Raw genomic sequence first — 24,370 nt, forward strand, 5'->3', positions numbered from 1 at the left:
TCATAAATCACTTAATTCAATCAAATCCAATTGATTAAATTAATTAATTAATTGATTAATCAAAGTTACGTAAGCAACAAGGTCTTTATTGTTTGTTCTTTTGTTTGGTGTATATAATTATAAGTAATTGTATTTTTTTTCAGGTAACATCAGAGGCTTTTCTGGGGAGGCTATGGTTTTTTTTGGAAAAAAAAGTTTGTTTCCAGTTTTTGGAGAAAAAAATAATTTGTTTTTGATCAATGTTGATTCTGAGAAAAAAAATTTGTTTGTTTCACCCTCAGCTGCCACTAGATGTAATGCTAAAATTGAAAGAAATTTTTTTTTTTCGACTTGTCACGAAAAAAATAGATTGTTTTTGGCCGCAGGCGAAATAAAAAATTTGTCCAGAAAAAAAACCCATAGCTCCCCCCCAGAAAATCAAATGGTTGCTGCATTATTCCTTCTCTTGAAGCAAAAACCAAACAGGGTCATAATGTCCATCGGAACGTCTCTCTTTTTATCCTTGCAAACATACAATACTTACCGACTTTATATAGACGACCAATCAGCGGACTGCATTTACATGAACTATATTTAGTCAAAGATAAACACTCATTTACATCCTTGTTTATCGCAAGTTTAATCGTGGAAGCTGATGCATTGAACAATTATTTTTTAATATTAACCTGATTATCCTTTTTATCTTATTAATTTTTATTACTCATGCAAAAATAGCCAGCAGGAAAAGGACAATAACCGGCGAAAATCGCCGGCTGCCGGCTTCTAACGACATCACTGGGATCACAGTCAATTGAAAGAAAATGCTAATTACTGCTGATTAATGTTGATGTCTGAATTCTTTTATATACGTTTTAATATAGTTATACCCCATTATCTTGAAAACTTGTAATAAAAACATGATCAAACTGGTTGTTTTATACTCATCTAAAGAAAATATTTTTAAAAGGCCTTTTTTATTTTTTTTACGTACACCTTTTACATTATAATAAAAATCATAAACATTTATGAATTACTATTAATATATATATATCTTTATTTTTATTCCTGATGAATATATATTTTGTTGGGGCCGGATCAACGTGGGGCCGGATCGACGTGGGGCCAGATCAACCCGAAAGCGTTAAAGAGCAGTGATGTCATTTAATAAACAAATTCTTACTGTGATGTAGAATATTTATAGGAGAAAGTGCATGAATGCACCTTATCGCTATTGTCAGCTTTTACTGGACATCACACATGTTCCTAGTCCAACTAATTATGATGTCTTGATAGGCTGTTGGTATTATATTGTTTTGCTTTAGCACCTTTACAGACGTAATACGTCAAAGAAAAAAAAATATAATAGCTTTTCAAAATGTCATAATTATTTGGGCTATGACGTCAATAGTTCCAGCAGCACAGATTCTTAGGTCAATAGGCACAGATTTCCAAATAGCATTAAGGTTATTATACACATTTGAGAGGCTCATTTGTCAAATGTTGGTACGAACACATCTTACATGTATTTCCTACTTTTTGCATCTTCAGCAAATTATCCAATTCCAGAACCCTTACTGAGGGCTCTATTTTCTCATTCTCTTAGACCAATCAGAAAACAAAATGGTCAAATTGCAATATCTATTTGGAATATTTTGCAGAGAAAAGGGGGGTGTCAACCTTCGTAGTACTAATCCACAGACGGATATCGCAATATGGTTCTATTTTTTGTTTTGGTCTTTTACCTTTCCCTTTTGCTGGTCTTTTACCAGACATTTCAGCTGTTCATTTGTCTTACTTAAACGAATTACAAATAAAAGTTTCTCCTTTGCATTTGCCACCTGAAAGCGTTCAAACGACTTCGATTGAGCAACGTCGAGGAAGTGTTTATATTGACAATAACAAAAACCTGACAAACTCAGAAAATAGCTCTGTATATATTTTGTAAATATTTACAAATAGAAAAACACAAAGGTATAAAAATAACAGATATAGGTTTAAACAGCATTCTTCATTGATTGTTAAGATGTTTACCATAATGCTGATCAAAGTGCTTGGCATATGGCGTGGCTATGCTACACTGAACAAAGTCAGACATAATTTTTTTTTATATTTATAAACTAAAGTAAACAAATTATGTATATTTATTTTATTGTCAGTAGACTCTATGAGAAAGGTAGTAATTTCCTTTACCTTCAGACATCAAACTGTCATTCTCGGCTACTGTAACCCAGTGTTAGTCATGTTAGCAGAGGCGGATTTAGGGGGGCCTGGGGACCAGTGACCCCCCCTTTTTGGGGAAAATTTGCTTATATAGAGAATCACTGAAGCGTGACAGGAGTGGGCCCCCACTTATGAAAATTTCTAGATCCACCAGTGGTTAGTCATGTTAGTGTCAAATTGGTTGAACTTTTACCTTGATTTGTCAAAATATCCTTATCATGATGTCAGATGTCTCAACAAAATTTTCTTTAACATCATTTTTGGATTATTTTTTTAGAGTGATGCGTCAAAATCAGCTAGTCGAATATTTGATCGCCTAAAAGAAAGTGTAATTTTATTGTCATGCACTAAAAATTACTGTGAACGTGATTTGGCAAGAACTTTTATTGTTTATATTCATCATGAAGGTACTCCCATTACTAATCTCTACTAGAGGACTAAAGTGGGTCCCCTGATTCCAAAATTTCCTACCCCATATACCCACTCCCTTCCCCTAGGCTATATATAACTCTAAATTCCATTCTTCTAATCTTAGTATATATACTACCACTGGCACTTCACACCCCATACTCCAGCTAAAAAATGTGTCATGTATATTATCCCTTTTTATGCTACTTTGCCTCAAGTTTTTGCCCCTGACTAAATCGTAGTTCTGTTAAGAAACAAAAGTGCATAAATGAAAATATCGTAATACAGTATCACGAATTTGTATCGTCTTACTATATATACATTTTTTTTGTACAAGTCCTTGGTAAAATGAATATAATATGTATTTTTCATTGATCTGACAGTCAGTTATTGTCTGCTGTAAATAAATGAACAATTATATATAAGATAAGATATTTTTATTCCAATTAAAGGGCCCATGAAGAGCAAAACAATTTATTACAATGATTTTTATAATTGTTACAATAATGTTGACACAAATCATAAATATGAATTTAACTATTTCTTAGATGTTAATCTACAACCAGATCAGAGCCATATACATAAAAAAGGCATAAAATATACAATTTTGCCGCAAAAAAATCATTTAATTTGTAAAAAATTATTGTATCAAGCTATTGATACTAATTTTCTCAATATACATGTACAATCAACAAATGAAACTATGAATTTTAACATTATACATCATGTACATGTATATGTATTTCAAGTTAAATTATAAGCTACATGTCAGGACCTTGTAGTTCAGTGGTTGTGGTTTGTTTATGTGTTAATACATATTTTTTTTGGTTCATTTTTTGTACATAAATAAGGCCGTTAGTTTTCTCATTTGAATTGTTTTACATTGTCATTTCAGGGCTTTTTATAACTGGCTATGCTGTAGGGGCTTTGCTCACCATTGAAGGCTGTACGGTGACCTATAGTTGTTAATTTCTGTGTCATTTTGGTCTCTTGTGGACAGTTGTCTCATTGGCAATCATACAACATCTTCTTTTTATATGTTCATGTATCTTAAAAATATATCAATTGCAGTCATAACATATCTCCTTTATCAGTAGCCTATGACGTTTTGTAAAAGTCAAAGATAAAAAATACTTTTGCTTAGTGTTTCTGTCCTTAGTCTTTTTTTATTCCTCAAAATGAATACCCAAACTGTTTTATTTGGACTTTTAGCAAAGTGAATATAAGTGATCATCAATAAATTTCACAACATCATGTATTACCAATCTGTACATAGATTGTCTTCCTTCAAATGCAAAACATACAAATTATAAATAATGAGTTGTAGAACATGATATCCCTGTTTTCAAAGATAACCTTTTTTGCTGATAAAGTGTAAAACTAAACGATATATTTTATTTATCATAGATTTCAATAATGTTGATACATTTCATATTGAACAATTTTCTTATAAAATAAAGAATAACAAACAAAACATTAGCACAAACTGAGCAACTAAAAAACCAAGGAAGTTAATGATGTGTAATTTACTTCCTATATAATTTATACAATACAATATACTGTTGGTTAGGTCCGGAGTGATGGGTTACCCAATTGAACTCAAATAGACCATTACACAATTCGACCAACTGATTTTTTTTCTTCATCGTACTGCTGCTCTATAACATAGTTTATATCGTCAAATCTTTGATATCATATAATTAAAAAAAGAATGTATTTCATTTCATCAAGGATTTTTATCACATCCTTGATTTCATACTCACAAAGTTTCAGATGGTATTGATTAACCCAGTGAACAAGTATGTTCATTGAGTTTGAGTGCAGATGAAAAAGATCTTTAATTTATGCAGATCTGGATGATGCTCTCCATATTTGAAACAGTCTTCACGCTGAGTGGCACCCGAGACAGCCCAGGCTAGTAAAATTACTCTCGGCCTGTAAAAATCATATCTACAGGCCAACAGAATCTAATAAAAAAATTTCAAAAATTGAGCTCCAGGCCTGTAGTTTTTATAGTTCATCGTGAAGACTGTCATATTTGTCATATTTGTATACATATTTATTAATTGTTTAGGCCAATTGTCTATATATATAGTCTTTATTATTTTAAATGGTCATTGTTCTTTATTCTTTATATTTTAGAATCCTATTGTTTTTAAAATCATGAACATGTCTCAGTTTTCTTTATCCTATATGTTTTTGCCAAATTTTCTCCATTCTCTATTCTTAATGTTTTGTTCTTTATTCTCTATTCTGAAAGCCTCACACTATATGCAGCTTCCTGTAGAGGGATGAACATCAATTTCCTGCATAATTCATAGACAATAGACAATATTTATTAGCACAAACACATTTACATTAAGTGGTTTTGGCATGACATTATGTATAAATTGACAATAGTTAAATTGATTATAATTATATATGAATGACAGTGGTATTTACAGGGAAGAAGAAAAAGACTATAAATATCAACAGTTAACACATTATTAATGTTCATGAACAATTAAAAAAAGAACACAAACAAAAATTAGGTTGCATATTAAAAGAAATACAGCTATATAGATGTTCTCAATAAAAAACAATCATTAATATACTTTATGGTGATTTTTATAATGACTGGTAGACTGCAATTTAAAAGTGCAGTCAAATGTTTCAGTGTTATAGCAGACTGCAATTTAAATAAAATTGAAATTAAGATTTTTATTAATATTTTGTATATAGGTATCGGGGGATTCCCTCAATGATGTATAGCATGGACAGATTGAGAAGAAATGGTATTCATCCTCAATTTCTTGTCTGTTACAGGATAAGCATATGCGTTTACTTCTTTCAATGTTTGTATAACCCTCATTCAATTGCTAGAGAATGGGCACTTAGTTTAAATTTACTGAAAACTGATCGGTCAGTTTTGAGATTACATATATATCAATATATGGGGTCCTTTTTCTAATTCTTTTAGTATGACAAAAGAAATTTAAATTTCATATTTATTGATAGAGCAATTTATAATTTGATAAGCCTGGTCATAGATTCTTTGTTGGATAGTATTTATGTGATATTTTAAATTAATAGCATCAAAAGTGAGATGACCAAAACCTAATTTATTTAACCAGTCTTTAACAATGTTAACCCATTTACTTGTTTTCTCTACATTATTATATATTTTATGGACTAAAGTGTTAGGGGAGTTCACAATGTGGTTTAGAAATTTTATAGCTGAAAGCTGAATTATAAAGTACAAAGGGGTTCTGTTTGTCTCAGCTAAACAGGCTACATTTGTTGTTTTGCACTGTACTCCTAAAATTTCATATGTAAATGTTCAAATGGATCTGAATCTTTGAACACTTGGCTTACACCCCAAACTTCACTTCCATAAAGAGTTATTGAAACAACTAAAGTATCAAAATAATTTTTCAAGCATACTGCAGGAATTATCTAAGGAGACTGTTTTTTTTTATTTTAAACCAAGCCTTTCTTCCTTTTTCTATAAGATATTTTTTGAATGACTTAAACTTCCTGAACAATTTATAGTTATTCCAAGGTAACAATATGATTTAACAGTCTCAAGTTGTTCGTTTTCTACTTTAAAATAATTACAATGAGATTTTCCATTAGAATTGAATATTATAATCTTTGATTTTTGTTTGTTTACATCAAGTTTCCATAGGGAACAAAATTTAGTTAATTCTGTATAGCCCTTCTTGGGTTTCAGACAATAGAATAATGCCATCTGCATATAATAATGATGTTAGTTTGACATCTCCTATAATAATTGGTTGAGTGTTTGCATGATCAAGGTCATTTACAAGGCCATTTATATAAATATTAAACAAAGTACATCCCCTTGTTTTACTCCACAATTTGATATAAATTCATGGCTAATACCATTTTGAAATTTAATTCTGCATTTGTTTTCATTATACATTGATTGGATGACATTAAAAAGCTTGCCTGGAAGTCTGTTTTGGAGTAGGATGCAGCATAAACCCTCCTCCCTCCAGACAGTATCAAAGGCTTTTCGGAGATCTATAAACGCTGCAAAAACTTTCTTTTTTTTAGTCTTCTATAATTGTCTACAGAGAAGATATGATCTGCTGTTCTAGCTTTTTCTGTGAAGCCAATCTGATTTTCATTTATCAGATTAATTATTGGTGTTAATAAACTTCATAAGTCTAGTGTGTATAATTTTATGGAATAATTTTCCCAAATTAAAAGTCAATGAGATACCTCTATAATTAGAGGGGTTAGATTTGTTTCCCTTTTTATGAATTAAAGTAATCAGACTTTTGTTCCATAATTTTGGGAAGCTGCCTTTCATAAATACTAGATTGAAAAGTTTTGATAGGGGTTCTAATAATACTGACATACCACATTTAATCATTTCATTAGAAATTGAAACTTTCAAAATATTTATGCTTATTCTCCTGCCCCTTTTCCTCTGTCAATGGCTTGAATCTGGTTTTGAAATATTTGGTTTCAATATAACGCTAGAAAATAACCTTTTTTTTAATGATCTGATACACTATAAAGATACATGTTGTTGGATTTCATCAATGGAAATTTTTCACGATTGATGAGAATTGATGACGTATATCATAATGTCAATAGATATTAATGGTTATACTGATAAAATTTGTTTGTATACATGTATATGTCCACAATTGGGCTTAAGATTTATCTTTTATCTTTGACACCTAAATATTGGACAGTATTTGCAACAAAGCTATGCATCTGTTTATTTATTTACCCTTTTATTTGGATAGTATTTATAGAGACATGTACATAAATATCTATAATTAAAACATTATTTACAACATACATGTAAACACAACAAATACATATCAAGCGTTCTCTGGAAAATTTATTTCTTATTTGATAATCAAAGTTCACTTTTCAACATAACATATATAAGGCAGGCAATGAAAAATTATTAAATCATAGGAAAATTTTGTAACCATCTAGACTTTACACGGGGGGGTCTCAACATGGGATTTTGGGTACAGGTGTGCAGCTGGGATTTTAAAAACAACCCCCATTCATATATTGAATAATTGTGAAATCCCTACCTATACATATATTTCACAGCGAAATCATAACCCATTCATATATTTATCAGCTCAAATAGTACCTATATCGGTCAATTACTACCTATTGATATATTTCCTCGGTAAAATTGCACCCCATTGATATATTTGACAGATCAAAAAAGGGACCCATTCCAGCGGCACATATGTATATACCTTTATATAGGAAGAGACCCCCCCGTGAGACTTTAGGGTATGTTGCATCATGATGAATTTCTGGAACAGATATATTTCTCTTATATCTGATTTATATACTTTTCTCAACTTGTTATTTTAGGGGCATTATGTTTTCTGGTCTGTGCGTCCGTTCATCCGTCCGTCCGTCCGTCTGTCCGTCCGTCCGTCCGTCTGTCTGTCCGTCCGTCTGTCCGTCTGTCTGTCCGTCCATTCGTTCGTCCGTCTGTCCCGCTTCAGGTTAAAGTTTTTGGTCAAGGTAGTTTTTGATGAAGTTGAAGTCCAATCGACTTCAAACTTGGTACACATGTTCCCTATGATATGATCTTTCTAATTTTAATGCCAAATTAGAGATATTACTCCAATTTCACGGTCCAATGAATATAGAAAATGATAGTGCGAGTGGGGCATTCGTGTACTGAGGACACATTCTTGTTTAAAATAAAGTTTTGTTTTGTTTGATCTCAGATTTTGAAAGACAGTATGTTGACCCCTAGAAATTTTTTGCATATTTAATTATGTTTGGTTCCTGTGTCATGGAAACATATATATATATGCTTGTATATCTTTATAATCATACATTTATTATAAAGTCATTTTTGAATTGCAGACAGTGATCAAGACTTGATATTTAGGTGGATCATTAGCCAAAGATCAAGACTAAAATTATGATTACTATGTACTTCTTAAATTATTAAAACACCCTTTATCCAATGCTAAAGCCCAAATATGGTTATATCATCAGGTCACATGTTTACCGTATAGTGTAAAAATGTTTACCGTAACATGTCAAAAAGTTTACTGTAACATGAACATTAGCTAAATATAGATAATTGTAACCATGGAAAATCCCACTGAGATTTTTCACCGGTTAACTCAACCGCCGGTAAATTCAACCGCCGGTTAACTCAACCGCCGGTTAACGCAACCGCCGGTTAACCCAACCGCCGGTTACCATATCTATATAAATAGGGTGCAAACATTAATCCACCATTCTGCCTCTGATGAAGGTCCTTTATGGACCGAAACCGGTCAGGCTATCAAACATCACCAGGCGCTGTTAATTATGTGTATTGGTATATACTATATTTTTATGCAGACAGTGATCCTAATTCACTGATGACCAGTAAGTGGTTTCAATTTTAAATATATAATTTATAACAAAAAGGTCCTGGACAAATAAAATTAATAGGTACCAAATGTCAAATGTCTGATGGCAATTCTGAAAGGTCAACATGGTCCATGATGTTTTTGTTACCATTGATAACCTTGTTCGAAGAAACATATCAGCCTCACAGAATTTCTTCAGAGGAAAATTTTCTAACGGAATATTATTTCAATTTTATCTTTGTGTCAAAGTAAAATTTTTATGAATTATTTCTCATGTTTCTCTAATTGCACAAAGCTAAATAGATACAAAGTTTCAAGTTCCAAAGTTCAATTGTTTAATGTCATAAAAATAGGACGTCAAATGTTATAAAGATAACAAACGGGAGTCATCGTTCAAGAGCCTGAGATCATTAACAATATTTTCTTTTTGCAGTTTGTGCCCCTCCCCCCTAAACTGGATCCTCCCATATAGATAAAAATCTCTGGTTTTAAACATTATCCTTTAAATTTTAAATTAATCATACAGAGGCTGGGAGGGAGTTAAAATAAAATTGTGTCCTAGTTTTGAAGATGAAGTTCATGTTCTTAATGATCTTTTATCTTAGTACATCTGTCCATAAACATGTACAAAACTTGCATATTTGATAATTGTAATTTGAACCCAGGTACAGAAAGAGTTCATTAACTTAAGTAGGTACGTTCACACTACATGTATATGTATATGAATGATATTTTTATGTTTAGATTAATGAATAATCAACAAAGATTAAGTAACAGGAAACAACTGGTTACTAAAAGGTCATATATAGCATGTTTAGTCATTAAAACAATGAATTTTTCCATATATAGCTTATTTTTCCCACAACACATTGATATCTACTCATTTACAAGTAATCTGCAGATGCTAATGCTGGTAGGTTTTTATGTTAAGAATAATAGCAGATTTTTGTTTAATTAGTGTATGGTGGCTATTCATTGATTATAATCATTAATTTACTTCATTAGCAAATTGATGCATGCTATTATCTTGGAAATTATGAGTTTCACAGATTATTTTCTGAACTCAATAGCATTTTTCATATCTATGAAATATACACCATTTTTGGATTCACTATAATTTTTGAAAGGAATTAATTATTTTTGAAAGGAATTAATTATTATCTATTCCATAAATAAGATATGTAAAGCATCCTAAGTGGATGGTTTTATGCCCAAAAAAATCCAATAAAAGGGGGTGCATCTTTTCCCTTTGAATCTGCAACCCACTTCAAAACTTCATCAACTCAGATTATAGATTTTATAGAGAAAAAAAATTAGAATACATGTTTTGGAATAAACAGAGGTGATACTTTTAATAATGAATGCATAGGAGTTTTGAATTTACATTTTTTTTTTTATTTATTTGCAGATAAAACAAGATGAAGTGGTATACACATATGGGAGATTTTGCCAACATGGTGAAAGCCTTCATTGGCTCCAATTACTTAGGTGTGTCATTTGCTTTTTACCAGAGTGGATTAGGAGTAAGTAAATGAACTTAGATATTTATCATATAGATTATGATACAGTGGCGGATCCAGAACTTTTCATAAGGGGGGACCGCTGACTGACCTACAAGGGGGAGGGGCTCACACCGAAAAGCAAGCTATAAAGGCCCCAAAAAAATTACTAGTGTAAAACCATTTAAACAGAAAAACCAACAGTCTAATCTAAAAAAAAGTAGAAGAAAAACAAGAAACAATCAGGTTCCTATCGTGTCATATGCATCATTTTGCTCTATATAGTATATGAAAACACATGTTTTCAAAAAAATACTTTGAAGGCTTTTTAAGTTGGTTTTTACAAACCAGACAGTTGACATTGAACATGTTGAAAATGAAGAATTGTCTAAAACATATCTGTTTATTTGAGATATCAAATCATACATGACACTGAATATATAATTATGTAGTTTCAAATAAATATTTTTCAATTTATGTTATTGACTAGATGCATATCACATGCTCATGAGGAGTATTTGGTAAAATTTTCTTTGTCACATACATGAAAAATATACTTGGTATTAAACAATGATAACCCAGGATACTTATATGTTTAAAAAACATACTGGTAAGGGTAATCTTAATATAAGAGATCACCCCCAGTTTTTAATTGGGTTCGTGTTGCTTAGTCTTTAGTTTTCTATGTTGTGTCTTGTGTACTTTATTAGTCTGTTTGTCTTTTTCTTTTTTAGTCATGGCATTATTAGTTTATTTTTGATCTATGAGTTGGATGTCCCTCTGGTATCTTTCGCCCTTCTCTTATATAAAACCATATCTACCATGGACAGTTTAGTAATAATTTTGTTTCTGTAAGCACATTTGTCGACACACACAAGTCATTGACATCTGACATTGAGATATTTATCAGACTCATAAGTGAACTGAACTTGATATGAATATTAGTGAAATGATAGATACATGTACTATATGCAGTGCACGAAGTTCAAGGTGACGAAGCTTCAAAATAAATATCTCAGATGCATGTATAAAAAAAAAAAAAAAAGTCAGATATGTTTACTATGAACTTCATATAAAACGAGTACTGGGTGCAACAATTTATTACAAGTATCAAATAAACACAATTACACATATAACATTAGAGCAATGAATATAAAGCATGTCTTAAAAAGCAAAAAGACATAATATAAGCTAACTGCTATAAGTAGAATATGAAAACCACTACTCCAGGATCCAAAGGAAAGATAGAAAAAAAAATATATATATATAAAATAAAAATACATGTAATAAGAATCAAAGTATAAAATTTGTCAAAAATTTTCCTTCTTACAAGATCATTGTAATATCATGAATATTAACACATTATAAAGGTAAAGCTGCCCCAAAATTCTGCAAAGCTTCAGACTTGCTAGATAGGCCCTGTTCAATATATCTCAAATAAGCATTGCTTTTCATATACCAATATCTTGTATGCATTCCCCTGGCAAACCAAGTTTTAAAAAAATTGTCCATTTCCATATACAAAATGATTCAAAAATTCTGAATTGACTAGCTTACCGTAAGTATGTTATAGGAGTTATCTCTTAGTCGGGAATCACATTCTAGAGTAAAATGTTGGAGAGCGTCCATTGTTAAAGTTGTACATAGACCTAGGTGAGCAACTCAGGCTCTATAGCTCTAGTTTATTGTTCAACATGCACATTAGATTAAAAGATGTCAAAGCTTATTAAGCATGCATTAAAAATTGCCACATCAAAATTAGGATTTGTATGTAATTATTTAATAAGAGAAGATATTATGAATTTGGTATCAAAATATTTAATTGCCATTCTTCTTATTGCAGCTTGGAATCATTGGTTTAATATTTGTAGCCGCACTTACAGACCATTGTTGTCATCTCATAGTGAAAACAAAATACAGAGCAATCAAGAACACGATAAATGATGTGAAAGTTCAGTCAAAACCCAGTAAACAATATATGGCAACTAGCGATTCTGAAGAATTAAGTGAACCTGACGTTGAAATAGAATACGAGGAAGCTCGTGAACACGAAGAACATATGAAGCGTCACATGTCATATGGCGATGTTGGATGGAATGCATTTGGAAAATCTGGGTTATATGTTGTGAATTTCTTTATTGCGATCACACAGTTTGGGTTCTGTGTTGCTTATTTTATATTCATCGGAAATACGATACATTCTTTGTTTCCCTTTATATACTGTGATAATTCCATGCCGTTCAACTCGACAGGAAATGCATATCCAATTTGTCACGGTGTTATAGCGCGTAAAACAGATGTAAATGCTTCAGATTTATATCTTCAACATGATAGACATGTACGCCAGTTATTTGATCGAGATATTAATAATTTTATTTCCAATACTTCTGTCGTTCCATTTACAACAGGGAACAGTACAACAGCTGTACCAATCACACCAACTACAGCGAGCAATGCATCAACAGTGATACCGACCATTTCACCAGATTCAACAACAAAACCAACCACATCACCAATAACGACAACAAATAGTTCAATAACAACGACCACAAATAGTTCAATAATAACAACCACAAATAGTTCAAAAACAACGACTACAAATAGTTCAATAACAACCATGCTACCTTCAACGACAACAACAAGAAATGTTTCCGAGATTTCCAGTATTGTTCAGCAGTCTTCAGCGCCATCTCTCAAATTTTTAGTGGCATTACCGCTGCCTCTTTTTATCATATTTGCTATGATAAGAACAATCCGTAAAATGTCTTTCATCAGTGTGTTGGCCAATATTTCAATATTTACTGGTTGTATTGCTGTTTTTATATTCCTGGTTATAGGTAAGTCTTTATATTTGTCTTGCTTGACTAAAGATTTGTAGACTAGGCATTCTTTTTCTGATAATTGTGTTGAAACATAACTGTAATAAAAGATTATGATAATGCAAATAGACTGGCAAGATTTTGACACATTTACATTACAACCTTTTTAACTATAGTTGAAGAAGATAATAGCATACATGAATTTGTAAAAAGCTTTAAGCAGATATGTAACATTGACCCTGTATTATTATTGAACCCATTAATGGTTGCTGACTCAGACATGATATTGATATCCTACTTATCGTACTTAACTAAACACACTTAGACAGTGGTTTTCATCTTCAAGTAGTTTAACCACATTAAAAAAGAATGAAATGATCTACGTGCAAAATTATGTTTCATTGCCAAAAAGTTTGCATTTATCAATGTAGCATTTATCAATGTAAAATTAGCATTTATCAATGTAAAATTAGCATTTATCAATATAAAATTAACATTTATCAATATAAAATTAACATTTATCAATGTAAAATTAGCATTTATCAATGTAAAATTAGCATTTATTAATCATGTTAATGTAAAATTAGCATCTATCACATGTATCAATGGGAAATTTTACTAGTAAAAAACAAATATTACGTCATGTATGTTTTGAACTAAATGTAACAAGCAAAAAGAGTTGATTTAGAACATGTAGAATTGAAATAAGTTATAATAAAGCTCATTTTTATAAATTTTCATGATCTTATCATGATTACGAAATAATGATTTTAGTTTTTCAACATTTGATTTATGTTTTTTCGCTATAATTATTATGTGTATTTTTTTTAATTTCTACATCATGTACATGCTCTTCTGAGCACCTGACTTCAGCCGAAAGATTTTTATACTGACACTTACGACTATCAGACTTACAAATCAGAATCTAACATCAATTTATGAATAATGTAGGGATAACTAGGATGAATAGGGACATTTTAACTGCTACTATAAAAATATATGAGAAGATCAAATCTAAATTATAAGTCTAAGAATGATATGGACAATACTGTAGCCAAAATAGAAATAGGAAAAAAGACAAACAGCAGTCCACAAAACATAACATACACACATAAATAAAAATTGAGCAACATGAACCTTATTGAAAACTGATTGTGAACATGGTAAAGTCAGGTACTCAAAGAAATTTTTTTTTTGGATAGTGACAGAAATTTGCCTAGCTATAGATCACTAACATGACTTATCCCAAAAATAACATGAACAGACAAGTGTGACAAACAAAGAATAGATTTTTAGATGTCTAGTCCCATAACAATATTTATAGGAGCAAGACTTAAAATGAACTGTTCCTTAAATGGAATTTCATGCAACTGTCATACAACATGACAAGTGAGAGGTTTGTCTAGCTATAAAACCAGGTTTAATCCACTATTTTCTACATAAGAAACCTCTTTATTAACCTACAAGACTTTATATTCACAGATTTTGAAGTTCATCCTGATATTGGTTATTTTAACTGGGAAGGATTCCCTGTGTTTTTTGGACAGGTAACAGCAGCTTTTGAAGGAATTGGCTTAGTAAGTTACATACAATAACTTATACAAGTGTTACATATACTAACAAATACAGGTCTTAACACTATGTTCATTTTAAATTTCAACTAGAACTATTCATACTTTTGTTAGTTTAAAAACAAAGTCTGCTAGTTATGACAATATAATGAACGAGTAAATACCATTTAGTAAAACTATTCAAACCTGTGCTGTGCAACATTTTATAACGTCTTATATTCTGGAAATTCTTCTAGAATCAAGTCAAATGTTTTATACCAGTTATTTTTAAAATATTTAAGTAAGGAAATCCTGATGATCTTGATGGGAAACTACAGAGCTACTGTACATGTATTTCATTTGTGTGTCAATTAGAAAAACTATTTAAGTATTGACCATGTTTACAATTCCTTATACCATTGTACATTTATACACTTTGAATTCATTTATTTTCGTGGGTATCAATTTTCGATGATTGAGGAAAAACTTATATTTTCTTGGATATTTGATTTCGTTGTATTGCCTATCTCTGTATAAAAAGCCTATAGAAATTCTTTGTTTGGCAAACATTTGAATTCGTGGTTCACCTGTATCTACGAAACCCACGAAAATTGGTATCCAATGAATAATAATGATTATCGCTATTTTGTGCATTTTTCCTTTGATCTTTTTTTGTTATAATTTTTCATATCATTCTACTCACTTGAGATGAAAAATTATCGCTAGAAACTAAGCAGGCAAGTGGCGTTGCTAACGAAATTGACATGAAATTGACAACATCGTCATAGGTAAAATAGCGATAAACAGATTATCATTAATCATCTCAACTCGATTGCCTTTCTCGCTTTCGCTGTCCCGGCTCAAGCAAGAAAATCAATCTCGTTGAGATGATCAAGAATAATCTATAAATCCACAGTATTTTACTACAATCTCTTCACTTATTTTCATAGGTTGTTCCAGTTGAATCAAGTATGGAAGGAAACAGACACAACTTTGCATCATTTTTACATGGGGCCATACTTGTTTTGTCAGTCATACTGGGAAGCTTTGGAATTCTGGGATATTTAAGATTTGGTGGTGGAGTAGAACAGATGTTGAACTTGAACATTCCGTCTGCAAGCTGGTTTGCCTTTTCTATAAATATCTGTGTAATAGTAGGTGTGGCCTTGACCTTTCCATTACAGATATACCCTGTGACAGAAATGATAGAATTAGTTCTATTTTCAAACGGTAAGTTATTTATTTGTATATAATTCATTCTATCTGGCTTAAAGTGTATAAAAGTTAATACTTTTGCCATTAATTAGCCTCAGTAAATATTATTTTTATCCATACATTCTATTTATTCTTTTTACATTATACTTGCAACTGGCATTCAAGCACAAATAGTCAGGTTTTTTGGACTTCTATCTCAATTGACTGGGATTGCCAAATTTTCCTGCAGAAGGTCATGGTTCTCTTTGGATACTCTGGTCTCCTCTATCAATATAAACTAGCTGCTTTGATACAAATGTGTAAAGTACAAAAAGTGTGAAGGCAGAAAAATGACATTAAAAACACAACAAACAGCTTTGATACAAGGCAGACAATGACATTAAACAACAACAAACAGCTTTGATACAAGGCAGAAAATGACATTAAACAACAACAAACAAACAAACAAAACACAGTCATTCAATTTTATGCCCCACTAAGATAGTAGAGGGGCATAATGTTTTCTGGTCTGTTGGTCTGTTTGTTCGTCGTACCGTTCATTAGTCTGTCTGTTAGTCTATCCAGCTTCAGGTTAAAGTTTTTGGTCAAGATAGTTTTTAATGAAGTTGAAGTCCAATCAACTTGAAACTTAGTACACATGTTCCCTATGATATGATCTTTCTAATTTGAATGTCAAAACACACAAATACAGATACAAAACAATCACAAATAAAAAGTTATTTCCAGACATTGTGGCTTCCTCCACCAATAAAAACTGTCATCCATGTGTGTATCCAAGAGTGCTGAATGTTGAGTTAAACATAACAAATCAATCAATTGATATTTGAAAATTAAAATCGTTGTATGTAATGTTTATAGGCAGTATATGTGGACCAAAGAATGGCAAAGATCCAGATGACTCAACAGAAGAAATGTTGTTACCAAAAGACTCACCTGATTTAGTTAAACTAATACCAAAGGAGGTAAGAGATTTTTCAACCTGAATTGTGATGTGTAGTTTCTTATTTATATATCAGATAATCTCTATCTGAAAAAAAATTGTCAGAGATCTGTCACTTAAGAGTTTTGTAAGTTCACACCTATGCTTCTAACCTTTGAGTTCATTGCATTTCCATCAAAAACTTTGGTTTTAAAGAAAATCATTCGTGCATTTAGGGGCATCATCACTTCCTTTTCATGTTGAGCAAGAAGTTGAAAAACATAATGCAGTATTTCAAGAATTAATAGGAAAATTGAATTCTTAATGGCGCATATAATTGATGAAATTTTCCATTGAAGGACATTATTTGAAAGTTGTCTATTTGTTTTGGAATTTATAAACTTTATTACTAAGTGTAAGTTAAATTATTTAAATGAAATTATTTATGTATTTTAATTAGGTATCTGCATGGAAAAGAAACTTAGTAAGATTTTTAGTAGTTTGTGTCACTGCTGGATTGGCTGTTATTTTTAGAGATAGTTTTGCTTATGTTGGCGCTTTTACAGGTAAGCATACACAACACGACAGTATTAAAGATAGATTGAATTGTGGTTTTATACAATGTTAAGTCATAGGTAAATAAGTTTGAAGGGTGTAACTTTTTTTGCATCATTTATTACAAAATACAAAAAAACACTGAAATTCCAGTACATTACATGTACAAAAAAGCCGTAAAATCTAAAAATTATCAAGAAACTTGTTAAGATTTAAGTTAATTTTTTATACACATCTTTTTGCAAGAAAATTAATATTATTTAAACTTATGGACAAGTACAGAAATTAAACTTCCACATTTGAAAAATTAATCACAGTTGTTCAGAATAATGACTTTCCTTAGATACAACATATGTCTGTTTTGATTAATTCCTATTTCTTTTTCATAGAAAAAGCACACAAATTGTTTATCATTTTTGCAAGTCAAAAGGTTAATCTTTTCTTTCGTATTTTCCAGGTGCAATAGGAAGCTCTTTGTTAGCTTACATACTGCCGTGTCTGTTTCATCTAAAGATCTGTGGTAGAGACTCGTCATATGGGATAATCATAAAGGATGTGACAATAGTTATCATTGGTGTGATATGTAGTATTGTCAGTCTGTACGCTGTTATAGTCAAGCTGATACACCAAACTTCAGTATGATAATAGAATCTAAGTTATTTCATCTCTCATATTTGCAGTTTTATAAGATTAAAGATATGATATAATGGTATAAGTAATATTTCCCAATTATGATTGTAAAGATAGAAATGACTATTAAGAAATCCTAAATTTTGTCAGATTTTAAAAATGTACCATGATTAGACATTTCATTTCTTTTCTTTTTTATCAGGAACTGCCATTTTTTGTTCATAAAATGCTGTAAAAACTTGCCTGTGTAATAAAACTTTTACATGGTATTTCATTATAATTTAGGTACCTTTAGGTAGTGTTTTAATTCCCCCACCCCATGGTAAAACACTTTATTTAACAAGCAAGGTTTACAGCTTTACTATTATTTTATGTTTGGAGAAACCTGTATATTAAATATGGATTCATTTGGGATTTTTTTACCCATTTGAATTGTCTAATTTACATGCATTGTGTTACGGCCAGAAATCGCCTTTAAATTGTAGCCAACAAAAGACACAAATCAATAGTAAAATTTAACAATATTTAATATACAAAAGTTTACAAAAGGTATTACACAAATATTACTGTTAACTTAACTGTCAAAATATGAGTCCAATCTGTTATCTTTATCTGTATCCGGAAATCTTTCGGAATCCAATCTGAATATTATGTTCACTACTAAGGTCACAATCCAGTATGATGTTGTTTGTAGAATAAAAGTGTCAATCCAAATGCTGTGAATACTAATGTCTATCAATGTCTATGTCCAAGTTTAATTATGAGAGTTTAACTTTAGTGTCTGTATATATAGTGTTGTCATGGAAAATTCTAGAACACTCTATAATGGAACATTGTGGAAAATCCTGGAAAGTTACAACGGAAGTTTCTGGAATAACGTAGAAGTTTAAATTACGCATCTTTTATAAGGATCATTCTAGAAAGTTCCAATCATTCCTAAACTGCACAGTTATAAGATTATTTGGTAAACAACTATCAGGCCATACAACACAAATTAGGCCAACATAAATAAACATAATAATTACAATATCATAACACCTCCCCCCTTAAAAGAAGTTTTAGTGTAACAAAAACTTATCATGAATAATATGAACAAAAATACATAATACATACAAAGTGATTTAATAAGCTCTAGATAAAGCATCAGCTATTACATTATCTTTACCCTTAATATGTTTTACAATTACATCATATTCCTGTAACAATAAACTCCACCTAGTCAACCTCTGATTCTTGTTTCTCATTTTATGCATGAAGGTGAGAGGATTATGATCAGTATAAACAAGAATAGGATATACAGTGGGATTTAAATATACATCAAAATGTTGAAGTGCTGACAACATTGCAAAACACTCTTTTTCAATAGTTGAATAATTTTTCTGATGTTTATCTAATTTCTTAGAAAAATATGATATAGGTTTTTCAACATTATTATCTGTCTCTTGATATAAAACAGCTCCTATTCCTACATCGCTTGCATCAACGGCAAGTTTAAATTGTTTTTCAAAGTCTGGAGTAATCAGAACTGGACTATTAATTAAAAGTGATTTGCTATTTTCAAAAGCATTTTGACAATATTCACTCCAGATAAATTTAGAATCTTTCCGTAAAAGATGAGTCAATGGTTGAACAACAGTAGCAAAATTTGAACAAAATTTTCTGTAAAATCCAATCATGCCTAAATATCTCATAAGTTGTTTTCTATTTGTAGGAGGTGGGAATTTGGAAATAGCTTCCACTTTAGCCATAATAGGTTTTACTTGACCTTGGCCAACTGTATGCCCTAAATAATCAACAGTGGCCTGACAAAATTCACTTTTACCAAGATTAACAGTCAAATTTGATTGTGACAATCTATCAAAAGTATCATACAAATGTGTTAAATGCTGTTCCCAGCTATCACTACATACAATTAGATCATCAATATAAGCATAACAACAGTTTAAATCTTTTATAACATTATTGATCATTCTTTGAAATGTAGCTGGAGCACTTTTCATGCCAAATGGCATTACAGTATATTGAAATAAGCCATCTGGTGTAACAAAAGCTGATATTTCATGAGCTCTCTGTGTCAATGGAACTTGCCAATAACCTTTCAATAAATCAAATTTGCTCACAAATTTTGCTTGACCAATATTGTCAATACAATCGTCTATCCTTGGAATCGGATAGGAATCCGATTTTGAGACTGAATTTACTTTTCTGAAATCAGTCACGAAACGAAAAGTTTTATCTGGTTTTGACACAAGGAGACAAGGAGAGCTCCATTCACTGTTACTCGGCTCAATAATATCATTGTCAAGCATATATTTAATTTCTTTTCTCATAACTTCAAGTTTGAGTGGATTGAGCCTGTAAGGATGTTGCTTAATTGGAGAAGCATCTCCGACATCAACATCATGACAAACAGCAGTGGTTTTGTTTGGCACATCTGGAAAAAGATTTTTAAAAGAAAATACCAAAGTTTTTATTTCTTCTCTACGATCAAAAGACAGATGTGCAAGTTTTGAATCTAAATTTGACAAAATTTCTGAATTTTTCAATCTAACTGTCTCTTCCATAGTTTTACAACTAAAAGTTGGTTCAATTACATCTGGTTTGTCATGATTGTTCTCAAAGTTAACCATGCCTAAAGTGGCAACTGGTTTACTATCACATAGTACATTAGTACGCTCAAAATATGGTTTTAACATATTAATATGACACACTCTATTTTGTTTGCGCCGACCTGGAGTTTTTACAATATAATTCAAATCATTAATTTTACTCTCTATTGTATAAGGACCACAATATTTAGCCTGTAAAGGATGTCCAGGGACAGGCAGAAATACAAGTACCTTATCACCAGGCTCAAAAACTCTGTCCCTGGCAGCTTTATCATACCATATTTTCATCTTGTTCTGTACATTTTTTAAGTTTTTCTGAGCAATTTGACAAGCAGTATACAATTTTTCTTTAAATCTAGATACATAGTCTAAAAGATTCAAGTCAGTATGTTCAGTAAGCCACTTTTCCTTAATCAACTTTAACGGTCCCCTTACAGTATGACCAAATACCAACTCAAAGGGACTAAATCCAAGGGATTCTTGAACAGCCTCTCGAACCGCAAAAAGTAGAAAGTGAACTCCATCATCCCAGTCTCTGTCAAATTGAAGACAAAAAGTTCTAATCATGTTCTTCAATGTTTGATGAAAACGTTCTAAGGCACCTTGAGATTCTGGATGATAAGCACTTGATCTGTACTGAGCAATCCCTAACTGGTATACGATTTGCTGAAATAAACCTGACATGAAATTTGATCCCTGGTCGGACTGTATAGACTTAGGAAGTCCTACTAATGTGAAAAATTTGATCAAAGCTTTGACGATAGTAGGTGTCTTGATATTTCTGAGCGGAATAGCTTCAGGAAAGCAGGTAGATGTACACATGATTGTCAATAAATATGCATTTCCAGTCTTGGTCTTTGGTAAAGGTCCAACACAGTCAATTAGAACTCTGCTGAAAGGTTCGTCAAAGGCTGGAATAGGCAGAAGTGGTGCTGGTGGTATTTTCTGGTTAGGTTTACCAACAACCTGGCATATATGGCATGATTTGCAGTATTCTGCGACATCATTTCTAAGTCTGGGCCAGTAGAAATGTTGCAATATTTTTAGGCAAGTCTTCCTTATACCTAAGTGCCCAGCCAAGGGGGTGTCATGGGCAAGACCAATAATTTCTTGCCTATAAACTTTAGGCACCACCACTTGGTATAGCACTCTCCATTCCTCCTCTGGGGTGGCATCAGGAGGCCTCCACTTCCTCATTAAAATGCCGTCCTGATGGTAATAGCATTCGGCCACTTTGTCTGCTTCCTCCTGTGGTTGAGCTCTCTGGCTGAGCTGAAGAACCTCAGGGTCTTTATGTTGTTCTTCAGATAAATTCTTTCGGTCTAATGAATGGCTGTTAACGTCTGGCCATGGCATAATAACATTCTTGTTAACACTAGGTGGTCTTGTAATGGCCTTTTTTGAGCTACCAGGACCTTCAATGTCAGCTATAAAAGTGTCAGAAAGGTCCATGTAATCAAACTTGTCTTCTTGCAAATTCTGATTTTGTTGTTTTCTAGCCATCGCCCTAGTAACAACACAAGCTGGATACAATTCAGCATCATCTTCAGGTGATTTAACATCCACCACCGGTTCACTGGTAACAATTGGTTCAGCAACCACTTTGTTCCTAGCTAGATCATTTCCTAGCAATAATGTAACACCCTCAACAGGGAGATTAGGACGAACACCTACAACAACTGGTCCAGTTATCAAATCTGACTTCAGATAAATACGATGGAGAGGAACATCTATACAACCTAACTCTACACCTTGTAACAAAACGGAGGCACCAACAGAAGTATTCTCGGACAAAGGCAACACACCTTCTAACAATAAAGTCTGAGAAGCTCCAGTGTCCCGTAAAATTTTAATAGGCTGAAGAGTGGTATCATCAACAATAGCAACAAACCCATCAGACATAAAGGGTTTATATTCCTCCATATAATCACAAAAACTGGACTTAAAAGCCTGACGCGCAGGGCATTCCAATGTACTGGTATTATAAGGTGTCGTACAAGCACTGGTCTTCGGCTTATTATCTCGTTCATTCTTCTTCTGGAGTCTAAAACAATCAGCCATCAGGTGACCAATCTTCTTACAATAAGCACAAGTCAGTGACTTCTTCTCAAAAGTATCAAATTTTGGACTAGACATATTATAACTGGACTGACTCTTATTCTGTGCAACAGGCTTACTAACAGTACGCTCATTGCTTTGATTTTTGTAATTTCCACTGGAAGTATTGACATTTTGACCCTTGAAACTTCTTTTATGTGAAAGAGTATAATTATCTGAAATGACAGCTGCATCATGTATTGACTCAACAGTTTTGTCGTCTAAATGTGTTTTTAAGTCTAAATGAACACATAGTTTGAACTCTTCTAATAATATCAATTGTCTTAGGTTATCAAAATTGTTATCTGTTTTCTTTGACGTAAGCCATTTGTCAAATAGATCTTCTTTTTCCCGAGCAAATTCCACATATGTTTGTGAATCAAACTTTTTATAAGATCTAAATTTCTGTCTATATGCTTCTGGTACTAGCTCATAAGCTTTCAAAACTTCCTGTTTTACCGTGTCATAATCGGAACTTTTTTCTGATGGAAGTGCGGAGTATATTTCAGCGGCCTTCCCCTCAAAAACACTTTGCAGCATCGTAGTCCAATACGGCATAGGCCATTTCAAATTGTTAGCAATTTTCTCAAACTGTGGAAAATATTTATCAACTGTTTTTTCACAAAATTTTGGAACCAAACGTATGTTTTTTGCTGCATCAAAATAATCTGATTTCGAGTGAACTTTAGTGTTGCTTTCTTCTTTGACCATTTCAATTTTCAGTTTCTCCATCTCTAGCCTTTCCCTCATTTCAAGTTCTTTTAATTTCTCCCTCTCCTTCATTTCCAGTTCTTTTAATTTAAATTCATCTTCTTTTTCTTTTTTCTCCATTTCTAACCTTTCCTTCATTTCCAATTCTGCCTGTTTTAATTTAAATTCATCTTCTTTTCTTTTCTCCATCTCCTTCATTTCCATTTCTTTTAATTTAAGTTCATGTTCTAATTCAAGCTGTTTTAACTTAAAGGCGTCAACATTTTCAACCTTACGATCAAGAGCCTCTTCACCTAAAATTTCTTCGTCAACTAATTTGTCTATAACCAAATTTTTTATAATTTGTTTTCTCATAGATACTTTGAAAACTAATTTCAGTTGTTTAGCAAGCAACACTAGTTCCTCTTTCTTTAAATTATCAAAACTCTCCAGGTCTGGCGTTTTCAAAAATTTACCAGCATCAAATGCCATTTTGTAGAATTTTGTTGGCTAGTTATAATAAAAATATTAAACAAATTTTGAATAAAATATGTTCAGGATCCCGGACGAGCCCCCAATTTCTGTTACGGCCAGAAATCGCCTTTAAATTGTAGCCAACAAAAGACACAAATCAATAGTAAAATTTAACAATATTTAATATACAAAAGTTTACAAAAGGTATTACACAAATATTACTGTTAACTTAACTGTCAAAATATGAGTCCAATCTGTTATCTTTATCTGTATCCGGAAATCTTTCGGAATCCAATCTGAATATTATGTTCACTACTAAGGTCACAATCCAGTATGAT

The 24,370-nt window shown here is 31.8% G+C and overlaps 2 protein-coding genes across 4 annotated transcripts in view; one reads left to right on the forward strand and one right to left on the reverse strand.

The window, feature by feature from the left end:
• LOC139489270 (integrator complex subunit 1-like) overlaps nucleotides 1-1,865 on the reverse strand; it is a 65,946-nt gene extending 64,081 nt beyond the window's left edge. For 2 of the 3 annotated variants that reach the window (XR_011656177.1, XM_071275534.1), the window contains exon 1: nucleotides 1,722-1,865. Coding sequence is in view for 2 of the 3 variants with exons in the window: in XM_071275534.1 (XP_071131635.1) it covers nucleotides 1,722-1,752 (31 nt within the window). In the remaining variant the exon portion in view is untranslated. The remainder of the gene's footprint in view (nucleotides 1-1,721) is intronic. The other variant, XM_071275535.1, reaches the window with a different exon arrangement.
• On the forward strand, nucleotides 1,844-18,481 carry LOC139489272 (uncharacterized). The gene is made up of 8 exons (XM_071275536.1): nucleotides 1,844-1,950; nucleotides 10,384-10,498; nucleotides 12,318-13,311; nucleotides 14,776-14,870; nucleotides 15,794-16,073; nucleotides 16,917-17,020; nucleotides 17,438-17,543; nucleotides 17,990-18,481. Exons 2-8 carry the CDS (start codon nucleotides 10,394-10,396, stop codon nucleotides 18,172-18,174), a joined length of 1,869 nt encoding a protein of 622 aa, XP_071131637.1. The 5' UTR covers nucleotides 1,844-1,950; nucleotides 10,384-10,393; the 3' UTR covers nucleotides 18,175-18,481.
• The last annotated feature ends 5,889 nt before the right edge of the window (nucleotides 18,482-24,370 follow it).

This window comes from Mytilus edulis, chromosome 9 (genome assembly GCF_963676685.1).
Source record: "Mytilus edulis chromosome 9, xbMytEdul2.2, whole genome shotgun sequence".
NCBI lineage: Eukaryota > Metazoa > Mollusca > Bivalvia > Mytilida > Mytilidae > Mytilus > Mytilus edulis.